The sequence below is a fragment of the Sceloporus occidentalis genome, unplaced genomic scaffold (assembly GCF_023333645.1).
Source record: "Sceloporus occidentalis isolate IW3139 unplaced genomic scaffold, rSceOcc1.0.p SCAF_5, whole genome shotgun sequence".
Classification (NCBI taxonomy): Eukaryota; Metazoa; Chordata; class Lepidosauria; order Squamata; family Phrynosomatidae; genus Sceloporus; species Sceloporus occidentalis.
The window spans coordinates 187,664,507-187,684,547 of record NW_028316985.1 but is presented as its reverse complement, the minus strand read 5'-3'; the positions used below and the strand labels follow the sequence as shown (position 1 = coordinate 187,684,547).

The window sequence follows — 20,041 nt, the reverse complement described above, 5'->3', positions numbered from 1 at the left end:
CCGAAGTGCAAAATAAAGAAATACATCTCGCAGTTCGGAACAGGCTTGGGCAAGCTTTGAGACCAACCTTGGGAATAAGCTTTTGGAAGAGTCATGCCTGGTTTCACTTGTCTTCCAAATCCGTCTACAAACTCCTTTTATGCTTCCAAAAAAGACTTTCTGGACCAGAATATTTAGCAACAAAAAATACGAAAAGCTAGAAATAATATCAGTCACAATGATCAGGGATGGCAAGAGGAGGAAGAGTTTATGCAAAGAGAGAAGCTGACGCTGAATGGATTCTTTGCAGGACGACAGGAAAGGGTCCCACAGAACTGTTTCTAATAACAATCGTGTCATTTAAATATAATTAATAGTGTTAATATTAATACTGATATTAATAATAATCATGAAATTTTAGTATGATCTCATTTTATTAATTTTATATCTCCTTGTTGTTTGTTAGATTGTATGCTGTAAGTAGGCTTTTATCTCTTTTTTATTGTTTTGTTTTATTAAAGTGCTGTGTAAAGCCTACGTTGCACCATAAAAAACATAACAACAACAACAACAACAACGCTCTGGGATTATGCAGTCTTCTGATGGTAAAAATGAAGACAGCGTGATAGTTCTTCCTTTATAGCTGTTTTGTACCTTTTATTTGGGGCTTTAAGGTTTGCATTCATAGTTGCAATAATCCCAAACAGCATCTGCAAAAGATTAAGTGCTTACAATCCAGTCCTGAACTGGGAAACTTTGGGGGCAGTGGATACATATTCCATTTAGTATATAAACTGTTATATTGATGTTAAAGAATTTTTTGCACTTAAATATTCATTTATTCAGCTTCACTATTCATTTATAATTACAAATGTATTCATGTGTGTGTATGTGTCTTCAAGTCGCCTGTAGATTGATGGTGTCCCCATGAATTTTTATCTGGGTTTTCTTTGACAAGGAATGATCAGAGGTGGTTTTGCCAGTTCCTTCCTCTGGAATATAGCCTACAGCACTTGGGATTCATTGAAGGTCTCCCATCCAGGTACTCACCAGGGTTGACCCTGCTGGAGGTTGACTTCCAAGATCAGATGGGATCTGGTGCCTTTGGGTTATTTAGGCCCTACCAAATGAATATGTATTTGTTTAAAATTGGTCCCATGGAACCCAGAAGGATGCACTAAATGGGCACCAATGAGTAATAGAAATTATAGGGAATGTTCCCTTTTGGTCCCTTCCAAAATACATCATTGAGAATCCTGCTGCTGTATTCCAGGTGACTGGGGTCCGGTGCTTAATCTTGGCCTGAGAATCTCCTGCTCCCCTTTTCTGAACTGAGCTAATAGGAGAGCCCTTCCATTGAGGGGTCCCCAGCCCAAGGGGCCAGACCAGTCCTTGCATGGGGAGATGCCTGCCCTTCCAGGTCTCCTCTTCCGATTCCATGCCTGACGGTCCTTTTGACGGTCTCCCCCTTTTCTTTTCCAGGGCAAGGTGGCTCAGACGGCCTGCATGTCTGCCTGCAAGCACTTGTCCACTTCACTGATGCAGCTGCTCTTGGAAGCCGAAGTCAGGCAGCTTTCTCTGGGGGCCCTGCAGCAGTTCAACCTGGATGTGGCCGAATGCGAACGTAAGATTTTGTGTTGGGGGGAAGGTGTCTTTTGGGAGGGGGGGCAGCGGGCAGCACACTGGACTTGCCCACCCACACCACCCCATGTCCAGTGGCCGGTATGTGCCGGGTGACCGTCAACCCCTCTCCCTGCCATCGTCTCTCTTCCTCCCTTCTTGCCGCGTTCCCCTTGGGGTGTTCTCTAGCGTGGTTTTTTTTTGCAAAGTGTGGCATGCATGCTCAAGAGTCCACAGTAGGGTTGGGCAAAGTGTGGCCCCACAAAGCCTGCAACCCAAATTTTAATTTTTACAAGAAAAGCAGAAATGGCTACAATCCCTCTCAAAATAGCAACAAGAAATGACACAACTTCACTTCCTGTCACCATTTTGAGAAGGGCCACAGAGGAAAACAGAGGTGTATGGGCTTGCTCTGGAGGATGCTGCCCATGTGGGTCTCTTGGTGGTGGCGGTGGTGGCAAGAGGGATTGGCCTCTGCCCTCCCTTGGTCTACAGGCTATATAAATAAATAAGTAAATAAATAATAACAAATAAAATAATACAGGCTCCCAGGTCATAATCTCAGGCTTATATGGAAGTCTTACAGTGTTGTGTAGTGGTAGCGAGTGAGCAACCAACAGCTGTGACAGTCACAAAAACTGACAAGGAGCGAGCCATGTTTCCAAACTGCGCATCACATTCTCCTTCATCTCTCATGATGGTGTTTTATCTGGTACCCTTATCAGCAGAGCATGTCAAGATGTGGCTCAGAAGGCTTTGTACGTGTTTGACTTAGAACTTGAAATCTCTCAGGGCTTGCTACCTTTTTTGAATGGTTGGGCAGATGTTTTCCTCTGCATGGCTGTACTTTACGGAGGCCTTCAGATTGCGCTCTGGTCTTTCTTCTCTCAAAAGCTTTCCCACCTTTCCTCCTGGCTAAACCTTTGTGCGCCTCAAAGGCGAAGGAGGTAAAGAATACCCAGCAGTTTCTCTCACCTGCAGATTTTCTCTTTGAAACGAGGATTTGGGCATATTGAGAGACCCCTGTGAAAAAAGGGTCAAACTTCATGAGCTTTTTTGGCCTCCGTGCGAGAGCAGAAGGAATGGTGCTTTTGTGCAAATGGGTGTGCAAAATACCCACTTGTGGCACACTGAACGTGTCACAGTCCCCTACGTGAGAGGAGGCACTTTCTCTGGGTTTGTGTGGGGCTGGGGAAGAGGAGGAAGAGGAAGAGGAAGCTCCATAGTGGGAGGAAAAGGCTGCAGACTCTGAGCCCCTGATTTCTCCAGACTGTGGCTTCTGGCAGCAGCGGTGGTGGGACTCCTGTGAGGAGATCTTTTGGAAGCCATGCATTGGAGACCCTTGAGATGGGAGGTGGAACCTTACTCCTGGATGCCATCTTTTGGAGTTGGGGAGGGGGGGTTCATCCAGCTTTCCTACCCATATTAGGTCCCCCATCCCTACTTTAGAAGCTGTCCAGAGGTGGGCTCAGATCTTACCTTGTGCTTCTCGGTATGTGCCAACCCAAGAGCAAACCCAACTAGAGCAGTGGTCCCCAAACTGTGCTCTTTAAGGGATTTTGGACTTCAGCTGTCAGATTCCCAGGCTATTGGCCAACATGACTGGGGCTTCTGGGAGCTGAAGTCCAAAATCTCTTAAAGGGCCCAGTTTGGGGACCACTGAACTAGAGCATTGGTGGAAACCATGGAACCCTTGCCTAGGTGTTGTTGGATGACAGCTCTCAGGAGCCACTAGCTGGCCCAGCCAGGTTGAGGGGTGCTGGGAGCTGCAGTCCGACAGCATCCAGAGGACCACAGGATTCCCACCCCGGGTTAAAACTCTGCAGCTAGTTGCTTACAGCAGAGTAAAAGAAGCTCACAAGCATTTTCTTCTTGCTAGTAAAGCAGATTATGTTTAATAACTGGCACAAAGGAATGCCTGCAATTTCAAGTCAGCCTGAAGTCTGTTGCTCCTCAACGCCAGCATGAGTAATAAGTTGTCCTCTGGCTGTTGCTGCCAACCTGGCTGGGTAGGCCGCTTGGGCCGATGACATGGAGATGGATGTGCTGTTGGTGCTTTGGCTCTCACCTTCTTATCCATCACTGTCAGAGTCTCTGAGAAAGGGAAATGGAGGCAGGAGTCTTTAATGGCTGCCCCCATCAATCTAGCCATCCGTCTATCTGTCCACCCATTCCCCAAATCTCCTTTGTCTGATGATTTTCACAGACAGCATGAGGAATAGCCTCCTCATTCCAAGTAGAGAGAGCAAGTCTTATAACTTTAGTGTGGGTTTTAGAACAGAAACATGGCACAGAGAGCCTGAACTGTGGCCTGGGAGATGCATTTGTTGCGGGGTGGAATCCTCTTCTTAACCGTTCTTGCTTGGAAATGGAAACGGTAGACTTGCAGGAGAATAAGAAACAGAAAACAATGCAGACAGGAAGAGCTTTCCTTGCAGTGTTTCTGGCACGGCTTAGACCAGAGATGGACAAAGTGTGGTCCTTAGGACACCAAGGTATGGCCCTTGAAATTCACAGCCCCCCATCTTTTTTTTCAAATGCACTTATTTTGAGGCATTTTTTTCCTCCTGAAAACCAGTTGACTCCACCCAAAGCTGGCTTCCTCCATCCAGAGGAAGGTGACCAAAATGGAGCAAGGTCTGGAAACCATAAAGCCTATGAGGAGTGACTTAGGGAGATGCTGGGGATGTTTAGCTTGGAGAAGAGAAGGTTAAGAGGGGATATGATAGCCTTTTAAAAATATTTGAAGAGGATGAAGCAAGCTTTTTTTCTGCTGCTCCAGAGAACAGGACACAGAGCAATGGATGCAAACCACAGGGAAAGAGATTCCACCTAAATATTAGGAGGAACTTCCTGACAGTAATAATAAATATTGTTGTCTCTTCCAACTCTGCGATTCTATCATTCTATATTTGAAAGGGTGTCATGTTGAGGATGGAGCAAACTTGCTTTCTGCTGCTTCAGAGAATAGGACCTGAAGCAATGGATGCAAGCTTCAGGAAAAGAGATTCCAGCTAACCATTAGGAAGCACTTCCTGACAGTAAGGGCTGTTTGATAGTGGAAGACGCTTCCTGGGAGGGTGGAGGCATCTCCTTCTTTGGAGGTCTTTAAGCAGGGGCTGGATGGCCATCTGTCCCAGGGAGGGCTTGGATGGTGTCTTCCTGCATGGCTGAAGGAGTCTGGACTGGGATTCTGTGGTTCTGTCTGGGGTGCGACAGCATGGGACTCTCCTCTGTCTCCAGTGTATGTGTGGAAGGGGAGATTTCCTGGGCACCACAGCCCTATTTAGGGAGACCTGATGGGGACCCTCCTCTGTCTTTTTGGTGTTGACTGTCTTGTGAAGATCTTCTTTCCCGTCTGCAGGAGTATGACCTTTCAGATTATTGATATCTTCAGGTTGCCTTGAGCATTTTTCCTGCTGCCTCTCATTGCACTTGAATTCCATTTGTGTTTTTCCCTTTGAAGTAGGCAAGGAAGCCATGTTGACTCTTCCTGTTGGGGAAGACATAGGAGTATAGCAATTGTTCTAATTGGAATACTATTTATTCCAGGCTGCAAAGGATGCTGTGAACATCTTGCCAAAAAGTGTTCAGGCTTCCTCTTGCCATGCAGTGAGAAGGGTTGGAGGGCATGACAGACGTTGGGTGCAAAGTCCAGTCCATGTCTGGCCCCTCTTGAAGGCGGCTGGACCACTTTGGTTTGGGAGGAGAGAGGAATGGACAGCAGAGTGGAAGCAGCAGGGAGCAGTGCAAGGCAATGCAGACTGCCAATAGGGCAAAAGCAACACACACACACACACACACACACACACACACACACACACACAACCAAGGTTTGGGGAAACAGTATTTTTTTTAAAAAAAAATGAGGAGTGGTGATTGTGGAGTTGTGCAACCAACTTAATATGGGAAAGACTTCTCTTAGGAGTTTATCACGCGGAGGCAAAGTGCCCAAATCCTGGGCAGAAATGGGATTTAAAACCCAGAAACCCCCCCTGCAAAAGCAGGTTGTTTTTCAGACACATCGGGGTTAATGAGCATTAACGCAACACTAACCCGGAAAGAAAGTCAACAAAACGCACCGCTTTTTTCCTTCAAGGTTTTCCAAAATTAAAAAGCAGGGCATTTTGTCGATTTTCTGTCCGGATTAATGTCGCATTAATGCTCATTAACCCCGATGTGTCTGAAAAACAACTTGCTTTTGTGGGTCCCCCCCAGTTTCCTTCCTGTTTAATGTCAGATGTCGCCAGAAAATCAATCTGCTTTTGTAGTTTAAATCCCGTTTTTGCTCAGGATCCTGGCCATGTGATAAACTCCTTTAGAACCTTTTGGGGAAGCAGTTCACATTTCGAAGTGTGTGTGTTGTGTGTGTGTGAAAGAGAGAGAAGGGTCCTTGAGGGCTGCAGAACTCGTGCCGCGCGCAGGGTCCCCCTTTACCCACCTTGGCAGCATCTGGTGAGCGTTTGTACAAATAACTACATCCTCCAATAAACTTTAGATCTGCGTTCCAAAGGGAACTAATTGCTGGAGGACTTGCGTGCAAAGTTCCTTAATGCTTTAGGTATCTTCCTGGCTGACTTTAACCCTAGATTAGGCTCTTCACCTTTTGAAGAATACATAAATACCTGAGCGATGTGCTCCTCAGGATGTAGAGCATTTGCATTCAGGGACGGCGAATGGTGTGGGCTTAAATAAATTTAAAAGGTTTTGAGGGCAAAGTGCAGCCCATCAGCTGGACACCCATTTTTAAAACCAGCTTTTGCCTCCAGGTGCCCTTTGGGGGACATTTTTGCCATGTTTTGGGGTCCCAATGTGACTTTTGCTCACTTCCTATTGCTAAAGAAAATCTCCCCAGGATGCAAAACCAGCTGCACCCCATATAGAAAACACGACCGCCCCCCAGAAAGTGTTTGGGGCTACATTTTGGGCAAAATGGTGTCTTGTGAAAGAGTGTACCTTTCAAGGACCCCTGGGATGGGGCTATAATGTGACCCCTTTATCTCGCAGAGTGGCCCACCCCTGTTTTAAGGAGTGGTGGTCCCAGGCCTATAAATGTATTGAATTCTTGCTCGAAGCGTTCGAGTTTTCAGGGCTTGGAAAGGAATTCTTTTTTGGACAACGGCTCCTGCGATCCCAAACATCCAGAATGGCCACAGCGGTTGGGAGGTACTTCGAGCTGTAGTCCAGAAACAGTAGGATTTCTCAGCTTTGTATTTGTGTATTTAAGTCTGTTTATTTTTATAGCAATCGGCTTTATTGATCATGAAGACAGGAATTCAAGATTATGGTTACTGCATCCATAGCATTTGCCAGAATCTGGAACCTCTTCCTGGAAGCAAAAAGGCTTCAAATGGCAGCAGGGGAGTGCAATTCAAGGCCAGGGTTTTCTAAATCCAGTTTTCGCTGGATGTTTGGGTAATGCTTTCCAAACCAGCGATTTGGATATTGATTCCGTAATAAAAGCGTATCAGGCAGCGCGCTCTGATTTGAGACCTCTTGTAACAGTTGGGTTGAGTTTCAGCGAAACAAAGCCGATGAAGTTGTTACGGTTTGACAAAGGCTGGGGAGGATTGGGAGAAAGAATAGGCTGGGAAACAGATTTCGGGAACTCGAGAGAAGCCCAGATTGTGAAGTACGCATGGTTTGGGGTTAACACCGAAGTGAGATTACAAGAAGCTAATTGCGGCAAAGAGAACTTGTTTTGAGCCGGATTTCATGTTGACTCGGAGCTGGCCGGAGTCACGACGAACGCGTCCAATTTCTGGCACGTGGTTTCAGGTAAATTTAGGCCAGTGAAATTTTCTTTGGCTGTTCCCGTATTTGCTTTAGCATGGGATTTTCTTTTTAAGAAAAACACCCTCGTATTTACTCAAAGGGGAAAACAGTAGTAGAAAGAAGAGCCTGTGGGGAGCTCTGGGTATCCAGCGTTCCTTCTCTCTCCCTTTATAAGCTCCAGTTTTTATGGTCTCCTAGTTTTAAGCGTCGGGTTCAGCTTCAGAACGGGGCAAAGCGCCTGCAATCTCTCTGTCTTTCCTTTGTTCTTCTTTAAATTATTAATTAACTTTATTAAATAATAAGAAGAATACAATATGATATCACAACACAACACAACACAAAATAAAACAACCATACAACAAAAACAAATAAGTAACCATTAAAAATTGCTGGATTACTACATATTATGTAATACAAAAGTTACATTCATTGTGCCCCCCCCCAAAAAAAAATGCTCTTCATCGTCCTATTTCCAAGGCAAAATTAGTCTTTTCCAGCTTTAGTTCATCTTTCTACATCTAGAACGAAAGGTATAAAATACAGAAGAAAGGGAAAGTTCAGTTACAATACTAAATAATTAAGTACTGTAAGTATATAGAAATAATTGTTGCCATACATTACAAGTATCTAATGTGGTAACAGTTAAATTAATCTTAAACCAAACCTAAAATAAAAGCTGGACCCCGTTCTTGTCTTAAGTAATCCATCAAAGGGATCCAATCCTGTTTGAATCTTTCCAGCGAATTATTTTTCAGTAGTTGCATCCTCTGATTCCATGTATTCATATACTTTCCAAACCCAGTCTTTTAATTGCAAGACCCAGTGGCATCCGTTGCCTAAATTAGGGAACGGGTCGCGTCTCCTTTATCTGAAATGCTCAGAACCAAAAGTCTGAAACTTTTTCAGAGTTTGGGATATTTGCATGTACACAATTCCTGTAAATGCTCATGTAGAAGTCTAGACATTTTAGTCAATTTAAAAAAATGTCTTTATTAAAGTTTATAATCACCCAAAATAGGCAGCGCAGATCAACGCGGCGCGCCGCACGTAACAGTGAATGACGAACAAGCCACTCTTGCAGTTCTTCCATCTTCATTACTTTCGTCACACATAAGTCAAACTGAAAAGCACTTCCAAAGTTTAGGCTTTCCTTGTTGTCGTCAAGTTTTCTACATTTTTGCTGTGCTTCACCTATTTTGCTATTTTACCTCTGAAGCTTGTACCTGTTATTGCTCACTTGCCTGTCCTTAAATACCATAAATCATATTACGGGACCAGAAAGAATGAGAAAGGTGGAATATAGATACTGTGAATACTCATGTATAAGTCTAGAAATTTTAGTCCAAAAAATTGACCCCCAAAAACTGAGTCGACTTATCCCCAGGTCAATATATAGAGTACTATATTTTAACCCATATTAAAAAGGAGCCATCCCCTTGCAAAACTCAAGAGCGGGATCTTTGCCATCATTTCCCTTTTCTTCCTCCTCTTTCAGATCCTTTGTTGCATGCCCCTAATTTTTACCTTTGACTTATCCATGGATCATATCAAAGTCCATACTTTTGGCCCCAAAACCTGCCCTCAACTTATACGTGGATTTATAGTCCGAGTATGTACAGTAGATACCTTGGAGATGGGACCCAAGTCTAAACATGGGCTTTATTTGCGTCTCGCATGCCCCTGACGCCTCCAGCCTGAAGGTAGTTTTGCACACTGTAAAAATAATGTTGTGCACAAAGCAAATTTTGTGGTTTGTGAAAACATCAGAAAACAAGGGTGCCACCATCTCAGCCACTTCTGTGGACAATTTGGGATTTTGGAGTATTTCACATTCAGAATTATGGATCATTATTTAGGCCCTTTGGCTGGCTTTAAGATGGTTTGGAAAAAGAAGGCAAGAGAAGGAAGGCTCTCTCCATCTGAGCCCCTTGCCTCCTCCTCATCTTCCTGTTCCTCTTGCAAGTATTTCCAGCATCATCCGGAGGACCGCTTTATCATGTTGAATTCAGTATGTAGGGTTCGGTGACTGGACTGAATGATGAATCCTTTCTGGAAGGAAGGAAATTCATTCTGCCGCCAGATCTGGGTCACTGGTGGTGGCACAATCCCTGAGGAAGAGCACTGGTTTTGGTGATCTGAGCTGGGAAGAGAAGCCAGTGGAGGCTGTCCTCTGGGACAATTACATTTTAGTAATCATTTCTAGTAAGTGGTCCCTAGAGATCCAGTGTGGTTTAGTGGGTTGAGCATCGGACTATGGAGAGCAGGGTTCGATTTATCACTAAGGACCGATTTCAGCATTAAAGAGAGATTAAAGCGCATTTAAAGCATCCCTCAAATTAAGCAGAAATGGCAGGTAATTGCGCAAATGATTATCACACGCAATTGCGCAAATAAAGCGATATTGGAAATGCATTGTCGCTGAAATCCCCCAAATAAAAAGATGCATGTTAGTGCTTCTCGTGTGAAATCATTACGCGTAATTAGGCGATTTCCCCGGGATATTGGCAGGATAAACTCCCCATTTCCTTCGTGTGATAAACTCCTGAGTCATGGAAGCCCACCTTGGCTGAGTCACACTCAGAAAGACCCAGGATAGTTACAACAGTGACAACAACAAAACTGTCCCCAACTTCCTTGACTGTATCATATTAGTAATATTCAATTATTTTTTTAACTTTTGTAATCAGTGTTTGAGCAATATCTTTTAAGATGATGACAACCTGCCTTGAATTCCATTGTGGGAGAAAGGAATAATCTTGGAGTCAATAAATGTGCAGATGCTGTGCATTCATCGATCAATGAAGATATTCAGACTGGCAAGAAAAATTAAAACTATTTCTTTTCTGTTTGTCAGCGAATAGACTTCCTTGGAGGGTGGTGGACTCTTGGGCCTGTTACAGACTGCCAAAATAAAGCTGCTTCGGGTCTCTTTGGAGGTATGCTGTTTAAATGATGCATGCATCCTAAGAATCCGGAAGCTGCACCAAAGCTGCACTCCAGTGCTTAGGAATAGAGTGTGGCTTTGGCGCGACCTCCGGACTCTTAGGACCCATGCATCATTTAAATAGCATACCTCCAAAGAGACTCGAAGCAGCTTTATTTTGGCAGTCTGTAACAGGCCTTGGTTTTGGTGATCTTTAAGCTCAACAGGTTGGATTGTCCTATTTCAGGGCTGCTTTTGTTGCGTCTTCCTGCGCGGCAGAATGGGGCCGGATTCCACTGCTTTTGGGGCTCCTTCCAACTCGGTGATTCTGTGATTCTCTTGTACTTGAAGAATAATAAGTTTGAAGATTTTTGTCACCAGAAATTTTAAGACCCCTTTCTGCTCATATAAATTATGCCAGCTCCATGGTCCAAGTACATTGGACATTTTATCATAGTATTGGCAGTACTGAAGGAGAGAGAGGATCAATTATAAGCTTGAGAAGTATTTCAACTAAAACTTGGAGCTGTGTTTCTCCTTCAACAATTCAAGAATCAGATCTAAAACCAGTCATTGCTTTGCTTCTGTTTGTTTAGTAAGTAAATATAAAGCAAAAGGGGGAGAGCTTTTTTCTGAGTTTAGGGAAAGAAGCCAGGTCTTTGTTTCCACGCTTGCAGCCAGCCAGTCTTTGGGATGATTTCTCAAATAGAGATACGGACTTGAGATTTTTTATTCTTAACCTTATATACTGACATTTGGCTGAGAATCCAAAACAGGAACAAGGGAGTTTTAACTGGCAAGACTCTTAGATAGAAAGGTTGCAGTTTTGCTCCGATTCTTTTTCTTTTTGTGTGTGTTTATATTAATAACAGTTTTAGTTTTGCATCATCAAAATCCTTGTATGCTTAAGATTCTGAATAAGTTGAGAAATGCACTTCTTTTCACAGATGATTTGCTTTTGCTTCTAAGAGCCTCAAATGGCATGCAGATTTTAAGAAACCTTTATTTACTAAACAGATGGGGGTTGTTAAATGAAAAGACCTAGTTATCAAATAATTTTATATCCAATGAAGTGATCCTTGGTAGCAGACAGAAAGAAAAAGCAAGTAAGAACTTACTGCTGTCCGTTTCTGCTTTTCCAACTTGGGCTTCCACAGGGAAAGAAAGAATAATAAAATCAGTTGCATGTATAGCTATTTTCAGTTTCCAGGAAGAAAATGTCCAAGATTAAAATGTTTTTAGTACAAGGATATACATGCATAAATGTTCAGTGCCGAAATCGGGGGATGATTTGCACATGCTGCTCCAGTTTTAAGAAGTCCCAAACTACATTTTGCATATGATTTTGGAGGTCTTAAAAACCATTCCTGCATGCTTTTTTTAAAGGACAGAGTTAGCTATTGATACTGTTTGGGGCTGGATGCACATCACATTGTTCACTTATTGGCATAGAACGATTCAAACAGATGAAGAGGGACGTCTTACGATCAGCCTCAGGAGATCATTCAGGGTTCTCAGTTCAGACACTGATAATAGTAGCTAAAACACCTGAAAATAAAGACCATTGAGGGTAGGAGCACAGATGCAGGTCTATGTGTTTGTTGGAGACATGCCTGTAATGTCACCTGAAAATGGCACACGGGAACACCTTTCTTCAGCTCCAGTTTGAACAAATGCAGACAGAGTTTCTGCCAGGCATTTGCAGAGGGATGCTGCCGGCTCAAGAGAGGCTCCTCCTTTTGGGACGGCCGTGGTCAAGCGCTTGCTTCCTTGAATTCTTGAATGGCCGCTTTAATCTATTGTCAGACAACGCTCTTTAGACAGTGTTTAGAAGGAAACAAAATACTGGGAGTGAAAGAAAAATTAAGGAGAGATTGATGATAAAGCTTTGCTTACGCATACTTTAAGGGCATTGGATTGTGCTTGCTTAAATGCACCTGACTGAGCTTGTTTTGTTTGGGTACGGTCTGTCGGCCAAGGAAATTGATCTCAGCTCTCATGCTGATGTGAATCAAGAGAGCTGAAGGGAGCATTTTGGGCTCTTCTCGTCTCCCACCCCGTCGCTGGAGGTAGCTGGTGGTCCATGGGATGGTCCATAGGGGTTGAACCCAAAGACCCCCTGGGAGAAGCATTGCCTAGTTCAGAAGCTGATCCATGCTTTTTATCAGAGGCTTTCTAGGAAGGGGAGCAAATCTGCAGGGCTAGACAGCATGTGGGAACCATGGTGTGCTAATAATCCAAATGCTTTGCCCTGCTTGCAGACACTGAGAAGTGACCCTCTGCACCTTCACAACGTGGGTCGGGCCTGCGGGAGAACCAGCAGCTGTGAAACAGGTCTCAGGAAGAGAAACCCAAGGCACCTCTCCACAGTTTTGCATTTAGGCGACAGGGTTAGTCCCTCCTGAAGTGAGAGGACTGTCTCCTGGGACCCAGGAGGAGAAGAGAGGAGACTGCTTTCCCAGCTGTGCCAGGCAAAGAGCACAGGATGTTCCTGCGCCTGGAAGGGAGAACTGCTCTCTTCTCCTTTTGTGCCAACCATCCTTTCAAAGCTGTTCCGACTTTTCCAGCTCCCCCCAAGGCGCCCACTTGACGTGGGCTGTTCTCCTTTGCAGACCCCTTTGGGGCTGGTTTCATGCCAGACCTCCAGTGCCCTTCTCTGGCTTGTTTTTCAGCTGTGTCTTGCAGCAAGAGCTGTCCAGATGAAGAAATGAAGGGTTTGCACCAGAAACAAGGTACCCTTGATGCCTTTCAGAGACCCACTGAATGGCAGGGTTCCACAAGAGGAAAAGATCTCGCTAAGAAAACCCTATGTTAGGGTTGTCATAAATTGGAGTGGATTTGGAAGTGAGAGCAGCCTGGTGTCATGGTTTGGGTGCTGGACTAGGGCACTGAGAGACCAAAGTTCAAATCCATGCTTGGCAATGTTGGGCAAGTTACACCCTCAGAGGAAAGCTGTGCCAAACATCTTCTGACTAATAAATCTTGTCAAGATTGGTTGGAGTGTTGGGTTAGATTTTGGCAAACCACCATTTGAATCCCTGCTCAGCCATGAATTGCCTAGGGCAAGTCAGAAGAAGACAAGGGCAAACCTCTTTTGGATAATAAACCTTTCCAAGAAAACCTTGGAAGAGGGTCTCAACCAGTTGGTGTTGACTTGAAACCCCATTGGGGAGCTGGCATGAGATGGCTTCAGGACCCCATTGTGTTCCACCTGTAACATCAGCCATGCCTGCCTGCCTGTCATTTGAAGTCAAAACAAAACAACACACCTCTTAATAGCCTCACCTGGGAGCAGGAATGTCAAGGCTAAATTATGGGATTTGTAGGATTCATGGGTCAGGCTGCTCACAGGCTCCCTTTGGTTGCAGGTGATACACTTGTAGACCCTGTCTAGAAGAACTATTGATGGAGGGCAGCACCATCTCCTCTGAGATCCCTTTTCAATGCACGCCTTTCAAAAATGAGTGGAGCATCCAAGAGTTGCCTTCTGGAATGCATAAAACCATCCCAGCCAGCCTTTCCGCCCATCCATCCATCCATCCATCCATCCATCCATCCATCCATCCATCCATCCATTACCTCTGGGTCAGCACCACTACCACTTCTCCTTGGAAAGGTGGCCTCATGTCTCAGGCTGGCCCCTTGACTTTTGGGTAGGAGAAAAAAAGAGGGCTTCTATGCAACCCTAGAGAACGCCACCAGACTTTTCACTTCTTATTTTAATGCTGTCCATTTTATGGACCCCACAGATATGAACTAGGAGGGTCTGTGGCCTGAGGAACAGGTGGTCTCCTCACAATGCCTTGTGTTCCCCTGCATCCCGCCACACAAACCAGGCAGGAACACGAGATACTCTCACTGGCAGGAGCAGAGTGCCCTCTAGACACCGAGAAGAATTGGGGTTGGCAGTGGGTCCCCCCACCCATGCCCTCTTTTTCAGCGAGGAACACACAGGGCTCATTCTCTCTCTGTATATGTCTTGTTTCTGCTTTATAGCCTATGAAAGAAAAAGCATCCATGGCGTATAATCAACCCATGCGGGTCTTTCGCCTTGTCTCCCCCCGCATTCTATTCAGCTCTCTTTCCCCCCCTGTTCCTTGTCCTTTGTGAAAGGCTTAGCACATTCCTTGCCTTTGGGATAATTTTTTGGGAAAGGGGCGAGAGTCCCGCCATAACCCGCCCCGGATGGGTGGCCCCTGCCTGTAGGCCTTGCAAAGACATTAGTTCTTTGGCCCGAACACCGGTCCTCCGGCCCTTTGCCCTGCCCGAGGGCTTTGTACCCAGAGCGGCTCCATTCTCTGGCGATTTTCCGCTCAAGGGGCCATGCTGTAGGTGGCTGGCCCCATCTCGCCTCAGTTACGGAGAAAGGGATCAAGTGGTTTCCTGGGCAATGCCACGCGGGTTGCTGGGCCCGCTAATTGTACCAGCACCTGGCAGAGGAGGCTGGACGGGAGGAACTGGCAGTGCCCACCTAGCCTAGCTGGTGGTTGGAATTGGAGAGCAGGCATCCCGCACCGTCCCTTGCCCTCGGTCCGTAATCTGCCTACTCGTGTTTGGCGTATGACTCTTGGGCTGTCAACAGATGTGTCTGACATATTCAATAAGCCTGTGGCACCATGAGGCTTTGCCAGGACAAGATGGATGCCCTGGGCCAAGCCTGGGGAGCCTCTGGGAGCCTGGGGGCCACATTCAGTTCCACATGAGTTCTCGGGACCCACATTCCAGTGGTGGGCAGAACCAGAGGTGCCAAACAGGCAGGATCAAAAACACAGGCTTATTAAGTTGGGGAAAAGTTTGGAAACACAATTTAAAATTTACTAAAGGTAATTTCTTGATAGAAAACTACTATAAACTCTTTTACAGATGGCACATAACACCAACTAAATTAGCAAAAATTAGCAAAGGCTGGATAGTCCTGGAGAAGTGCTCCGATGTATCTCTCGGCAGAAGTTCTGTGAATCTAGTCTCAAATGATCACCAGCCAGGCATGTTTTGACCTATGGTCTTCCTCAGTGGCTTGGGGATCAATAAGCATCCACTACTAGAACAAACAGTATGTGGAATAAACATCATCCAAAGAATTCACTGACCTCTCTCCTATGTACCAAAACAGTCTGATACATAGTCCTTCCTAGTTTATACTCAGTTAGGTACAATATCCTTTTTTGTTGTTGACTAATGGTTTTAAGTTACAGGAGGGTAGATTTCGATTGAATGTTAGGAGGACCGTCTTGACAGTGAGAGTGGTTCTGCAATGGAATCAATTGCCTGGAGAGCTGGTGAGGTCTCCTTCTCTGGACATCTTCAAAAAGAGGCTGGACAGCTCCCTGCTGGGGATGCTCCAGCTTGAGGTCCTTCATTGATTCTATGATGCCCCTTCCAAGTCTATGATTTTATGACTGATCAGGGCTGCACTGTCCCATTCCTATGTATCAGATGGAGGAGAGCTTGCTATCATGTGGCAATGCTGCCACTCCGCATGACTTGGCCATGGCTAGATAAAAAATCTTCCCAGACAGGTTACAAAGGTTTGGGCTGAACCACTGGTGTGACTTGGCTCAGCTTCATCAGGCTGCCCTTCCTTCTTAAACTCTCTGTCCGTCTGCAGCAATGGAGAGGATCATAAATGGTTCAGGAAGCGCACCTCACGCAAGCCAGGTAGCTGGGCCCAGCAGGTGCAGTGTCACCTCCACCTTTGGCCATGCTGCTTGGAATGGAGTCCAGCAACTTTTAGAAGCCCAAAGATCCCTCCACTGTAGTCTACACCGACTGTTAGCAGATCTCTGAGGAAGAGAAGGGTCCCTCTTTACAGCCCTGTGCCCTGAATCCCTTCCTCAACTTGGAGAGGGACTCAACCTACAACCCCATCACAAAGATCAGGTGCTCCTTCTTCTTCCTGGATGGATCATAGAATCATGGAATCCTAGAGCTGGAAGAGACCCCAAGGGCCATCCAGTCCAACCCCATTCTTCCATGCAGGAACTCCCAATCAAAGCATCCCTGACAGATGGCCATCCAGCCTCTGCTTAAAGACCTCCAAAGAAGGAGACTCCACCACTTTCCATTGAGGGAGTGTGTTCCTAGAATCATAGAATCATAGAGTTGGAAGAGACCACAAGGGCCATCCAGTCCAACCCCCTGCCATGCAGGAAATCCAAATCAAAGCATCCCCGACAGATGGCCATCCAGCCTCCATTTGAAGACCTCCAAGGAGGGAGACTCCACTACACTCCGAGGAAGGAGTGTGTTCCACTGTCGAACAGCCTTTACTGTCAGGAAGTTCCTCCTAATGTTGAGGTGGAATCTCTTTTCCTGAAGCTTGCATCCATTGCTCCGGGTCCTATTCTCTGGAGCAGCAGAAAACAAGCTTGCTCCCTCCTCAATATGATATCCCTTCAAATATTTAATCAGGGCTATCATATCACCTCTTAACCTCCTCTTCTCGAGGCTAAACTAAGACTCCCTAAGACTCTCCTCCTAAGGCATGGTTTCCAGACCCTTTAGCATTTTGGTTGCCTTCCTCTGGACACGCTCCTTGTTATAGAATATATTACTTTACCATTACCTAACTTATTTCCTTTTTCAACATAAAACCATTAGACCTAGTTCTGCCCTCTGGGGCAATGGAGAACTGAGTTGCCCCCTCCTCTGTGTGGCAACCCCTGAGTCATGCCAGCCCTCAGTCTTCTCTTTGCCAAGCTGAACATGCCCAGCTCCCTTGACCTTTCCTTGTAGGATTTGAGAGTGTTCCTGGGGCCTGGGCAGCTAGTCTAATTAGCCAGTGGACTGCTGTGAAGATGGGAAACACGATTGCCTCCGGTAGACGGTGCCCATGTGGGGAACCAAATTAAGATGGTTAGACGACTTTGGAGCAAACTGATCGGCGCACGAAGCAGTGTGTGTCCAGGCCATAGCGCAGTGGGGGGTGGTTCGTCTCACTTAGCGTTGTTTCCAAGAAGCTAATTAAGCCATCTGACCATTGCGTCCAACTCTTTCTGGTGTGCTCTGGAAACCAGAATGTATTTGGAAATACTGACTGTTAGAAGACTAAATGAAATGTCTACTTAAATCCATTGTGGGGTATACAGTGAATACTGAAAAAGGGGGTTTGAGCCAGCAAGGGAAGGGTTTGTGTTTGTTATAAGTGGCAAAGTAATGAACAAAGGCGCTCGCCCCGCTGTCAGGTGGGTTTGGTGAATGGCTGCAGCCAATTGAAACATTTAGGTTGGAGACCTGGACTCAGTTTTTCTTATAGAAAGCCTTAAGACTAAGCCTCCTCTCGGTATGTAGCCCAGACCCCAAGTATGCTGTCTTCATGTACCCTTCCATTATGGACCTGACTGTAAACCTTAAGGAAGGGAGTTTCAGCCCAAAAGACTTGCATTAACTGGCCCCAGATAAGGGATTGGAGTGGGGACTGCGGTCCAAAAATCATAAGAAGACTAAGAATGGAGAGGGCAGCTGTGAGAGAACTAGAAAATATCCTAAAATGTAAAGACATACAACTGAGCACAAAAGTTAGAATCGTACAAGCCATCGTATTCCCTGTCACCATGGATGGATGTGAGAGCTGGACAGTTAAGAAAGCAGACAGGAAGAGAATGAATTCATCTGTGATGTGGGGCTGGAGAAGAGTGCTGAGGTTCCCATGGACAGCCAAGAAGTCAAACAAATGGATCCTAGAGCAGATCAAGCCAGAAATATCCCTAGAAGCCAAGATGACAAGGATTGACTGTCGTACTTTAGACACATCGTGCAAAGGCACAACTCACCGGAAAAAAACAATAATGCTGGAAAAGGTGGAGGGAAGCAGAAAGACAGGAAGCCCCCATGTTAGATGGATGGACTCTATTAAGGAGGCCATGGGTATGAATTTGATGGACCTGAGCAGAGCAGTGGAGCAGAAGGAGTCTTGGAGATGTCTCATCTACAGGGTCACCATGGGTCCAGATTGACTTGAGGGTGGACAACAACAACAACAACAACAAAAGGGGTTGGAAAGACTGGAAAACCACTCAACTTGGGTTGGCTTCTCCCCTGTCCAACCAGCCCCCCAGTTGCCAAGAGCTCACCAGTGCCAGTTGCTGGGTGGGGGCAGAAGGTGCCCATCTGTGACTGCCTCCCCTCTGTAATGGGTCACTCTTTCTCAGCCTCCCTGGCTTTTGGCATTCGCTGTCTGGTGTGGCGTAGCCAAGGTTGGCCTGACAACACAAGTATCTCAGATATTCACTTGGGGCACCAATAAAGCAAAGCTGGTCAGAGAAAGGTTTGTTGTTGTTGACCCTGACTCATGGTGCCCTCGGGGATGGGACATCTCTAAGCCCTCGTATCCTTCACTGCAAATTCAGGCCTCTGACCTCATTAATAGTCTATCATTCATCTGGCATATAGTCTTCCTCTCTTTCTGCTATCCTCAACTTTCCTAGCATTACTGTCTTTTCCAATGATACATGCCTTCGCATGAAGTAGCCAAAGTACGACAGCCTGTTTCATCATCTTGGCTTTCAGGTGGATTTCTGGTTTGATCTGTTCCAGCACCAATTAGTTTGTCTTTTGACACAGAAAGGTGCCCCAAGCATTTTTCCTTTTTGCAAAGTCCTAGAGCAGTGGTCCCCAAACTGTGCTCTTTAAGGGATTTCAGCTCCCAGCATCCCAGACTATTGGCCAACATGGCTGAGGCTTCTAGGAGCTAAGGTCCAGAATTTCTTAAAGGGCACAGTTTGCGGACCACTGTCCTAGAGGATGCAAGAGCACAACATTGTGAAGCCTAGTTAAGGTGATGCAATGCTTGATCCAGCTTTGGGTGTGTTCTTCTAGCATCGTGACCCAGTTAGATGCTCTGAGAAATGGCATCAACCAAAACAAAGAAAGGAAAAAAGTTGATAGGCACTTAGGGAAATTGGATTTGACTTTTCCATGATGTTCCAGCCTTGCTTGTCTTTAAAGGTTTTGTGGTCTGCTCCAGCTACGCAAGGTAAGCTGGGATGCTCATGCTGGCTTTCAACATACCCAAGAACAGACAGGCCTTCTTGTTCTGTCCTGCATTGTATGTGAAGCTATGTTTAAAGAAGCACGCTCCAAGTTACTGCTTTAAACATAAAGCCTTGGGTGCAGAAGTGGGAAGGTTCACCTCATCCTTGATGTTCCTCTCTGTTGAGCATTAGTCAAATGGCCGCTTTTCAAATGAATTGATATTCTGGACCACGGTGGTGGCTCTTCCCAACTTCTGGCCCTTCTACACTGATATCGTATCACTTCAATGAGTTATGCTGCTTTGGCATAATCAATGGAGCCCTTGGCCGGTTTAATTTTTGACAAATGGGCATGGATTGTGTTGACAGGCATGAAATTAGAAAATTCCGTGAGCGCCCCCAAATATAAATAGCTTTCGGAACTGAAAAGGGTTTCACAACTGAAGATGTTATTGTGTTGGGAGGAAAGGTTTTTTCCATTGACCCCCTCGGTCCCCCACCTTCCCTCCGCCCCCCATGCTTTTCTTCTTTGCAAATTGTTTGTTCATTGACAAAACAAATACTCTGCAGCCCAGTGAGGCTCATGGGAATAAATTTCGGGTCGAATTAGTACAGTTTCCTTGCTGTCAGGATGGTGGGATTAATGGTGTTTTGATGACACAAATTTTGAAGGACGAACAAAAAGCGCGGAGGGGGGCCGACCTGACTCCTTAGAAGCGTGGTCCTCCTCCCCCCCGGCCTCCGTTGTCTCCGCTGTCATCCGTCTGCCAAT

The 20,041-nt window shown here is 45.7% G+C and overlaps 1 protein-coding gene across 1 annotated transcript in view; it reads left to right on the top strand.

Annotated features, from left to right (window-relative positions):
- Positions 1–20,041, top strand: part of EXOC6B (exocyst complex component 6B) — a 249,521-nt gene that overhangs the window by 173,952 nt on the left and 55,528 nt on the right. Inside the window, exon 19 of the mRNA XM_089526458.1 lies at positions 1,462–1,603. Coding sequence (XP_089382584.1) covers positions 1,462–1,603 — 142 coding nt within the window. The remainder of the gene's footprint in view (positions 1–1,461; positions 1,604–20,041) is intronic.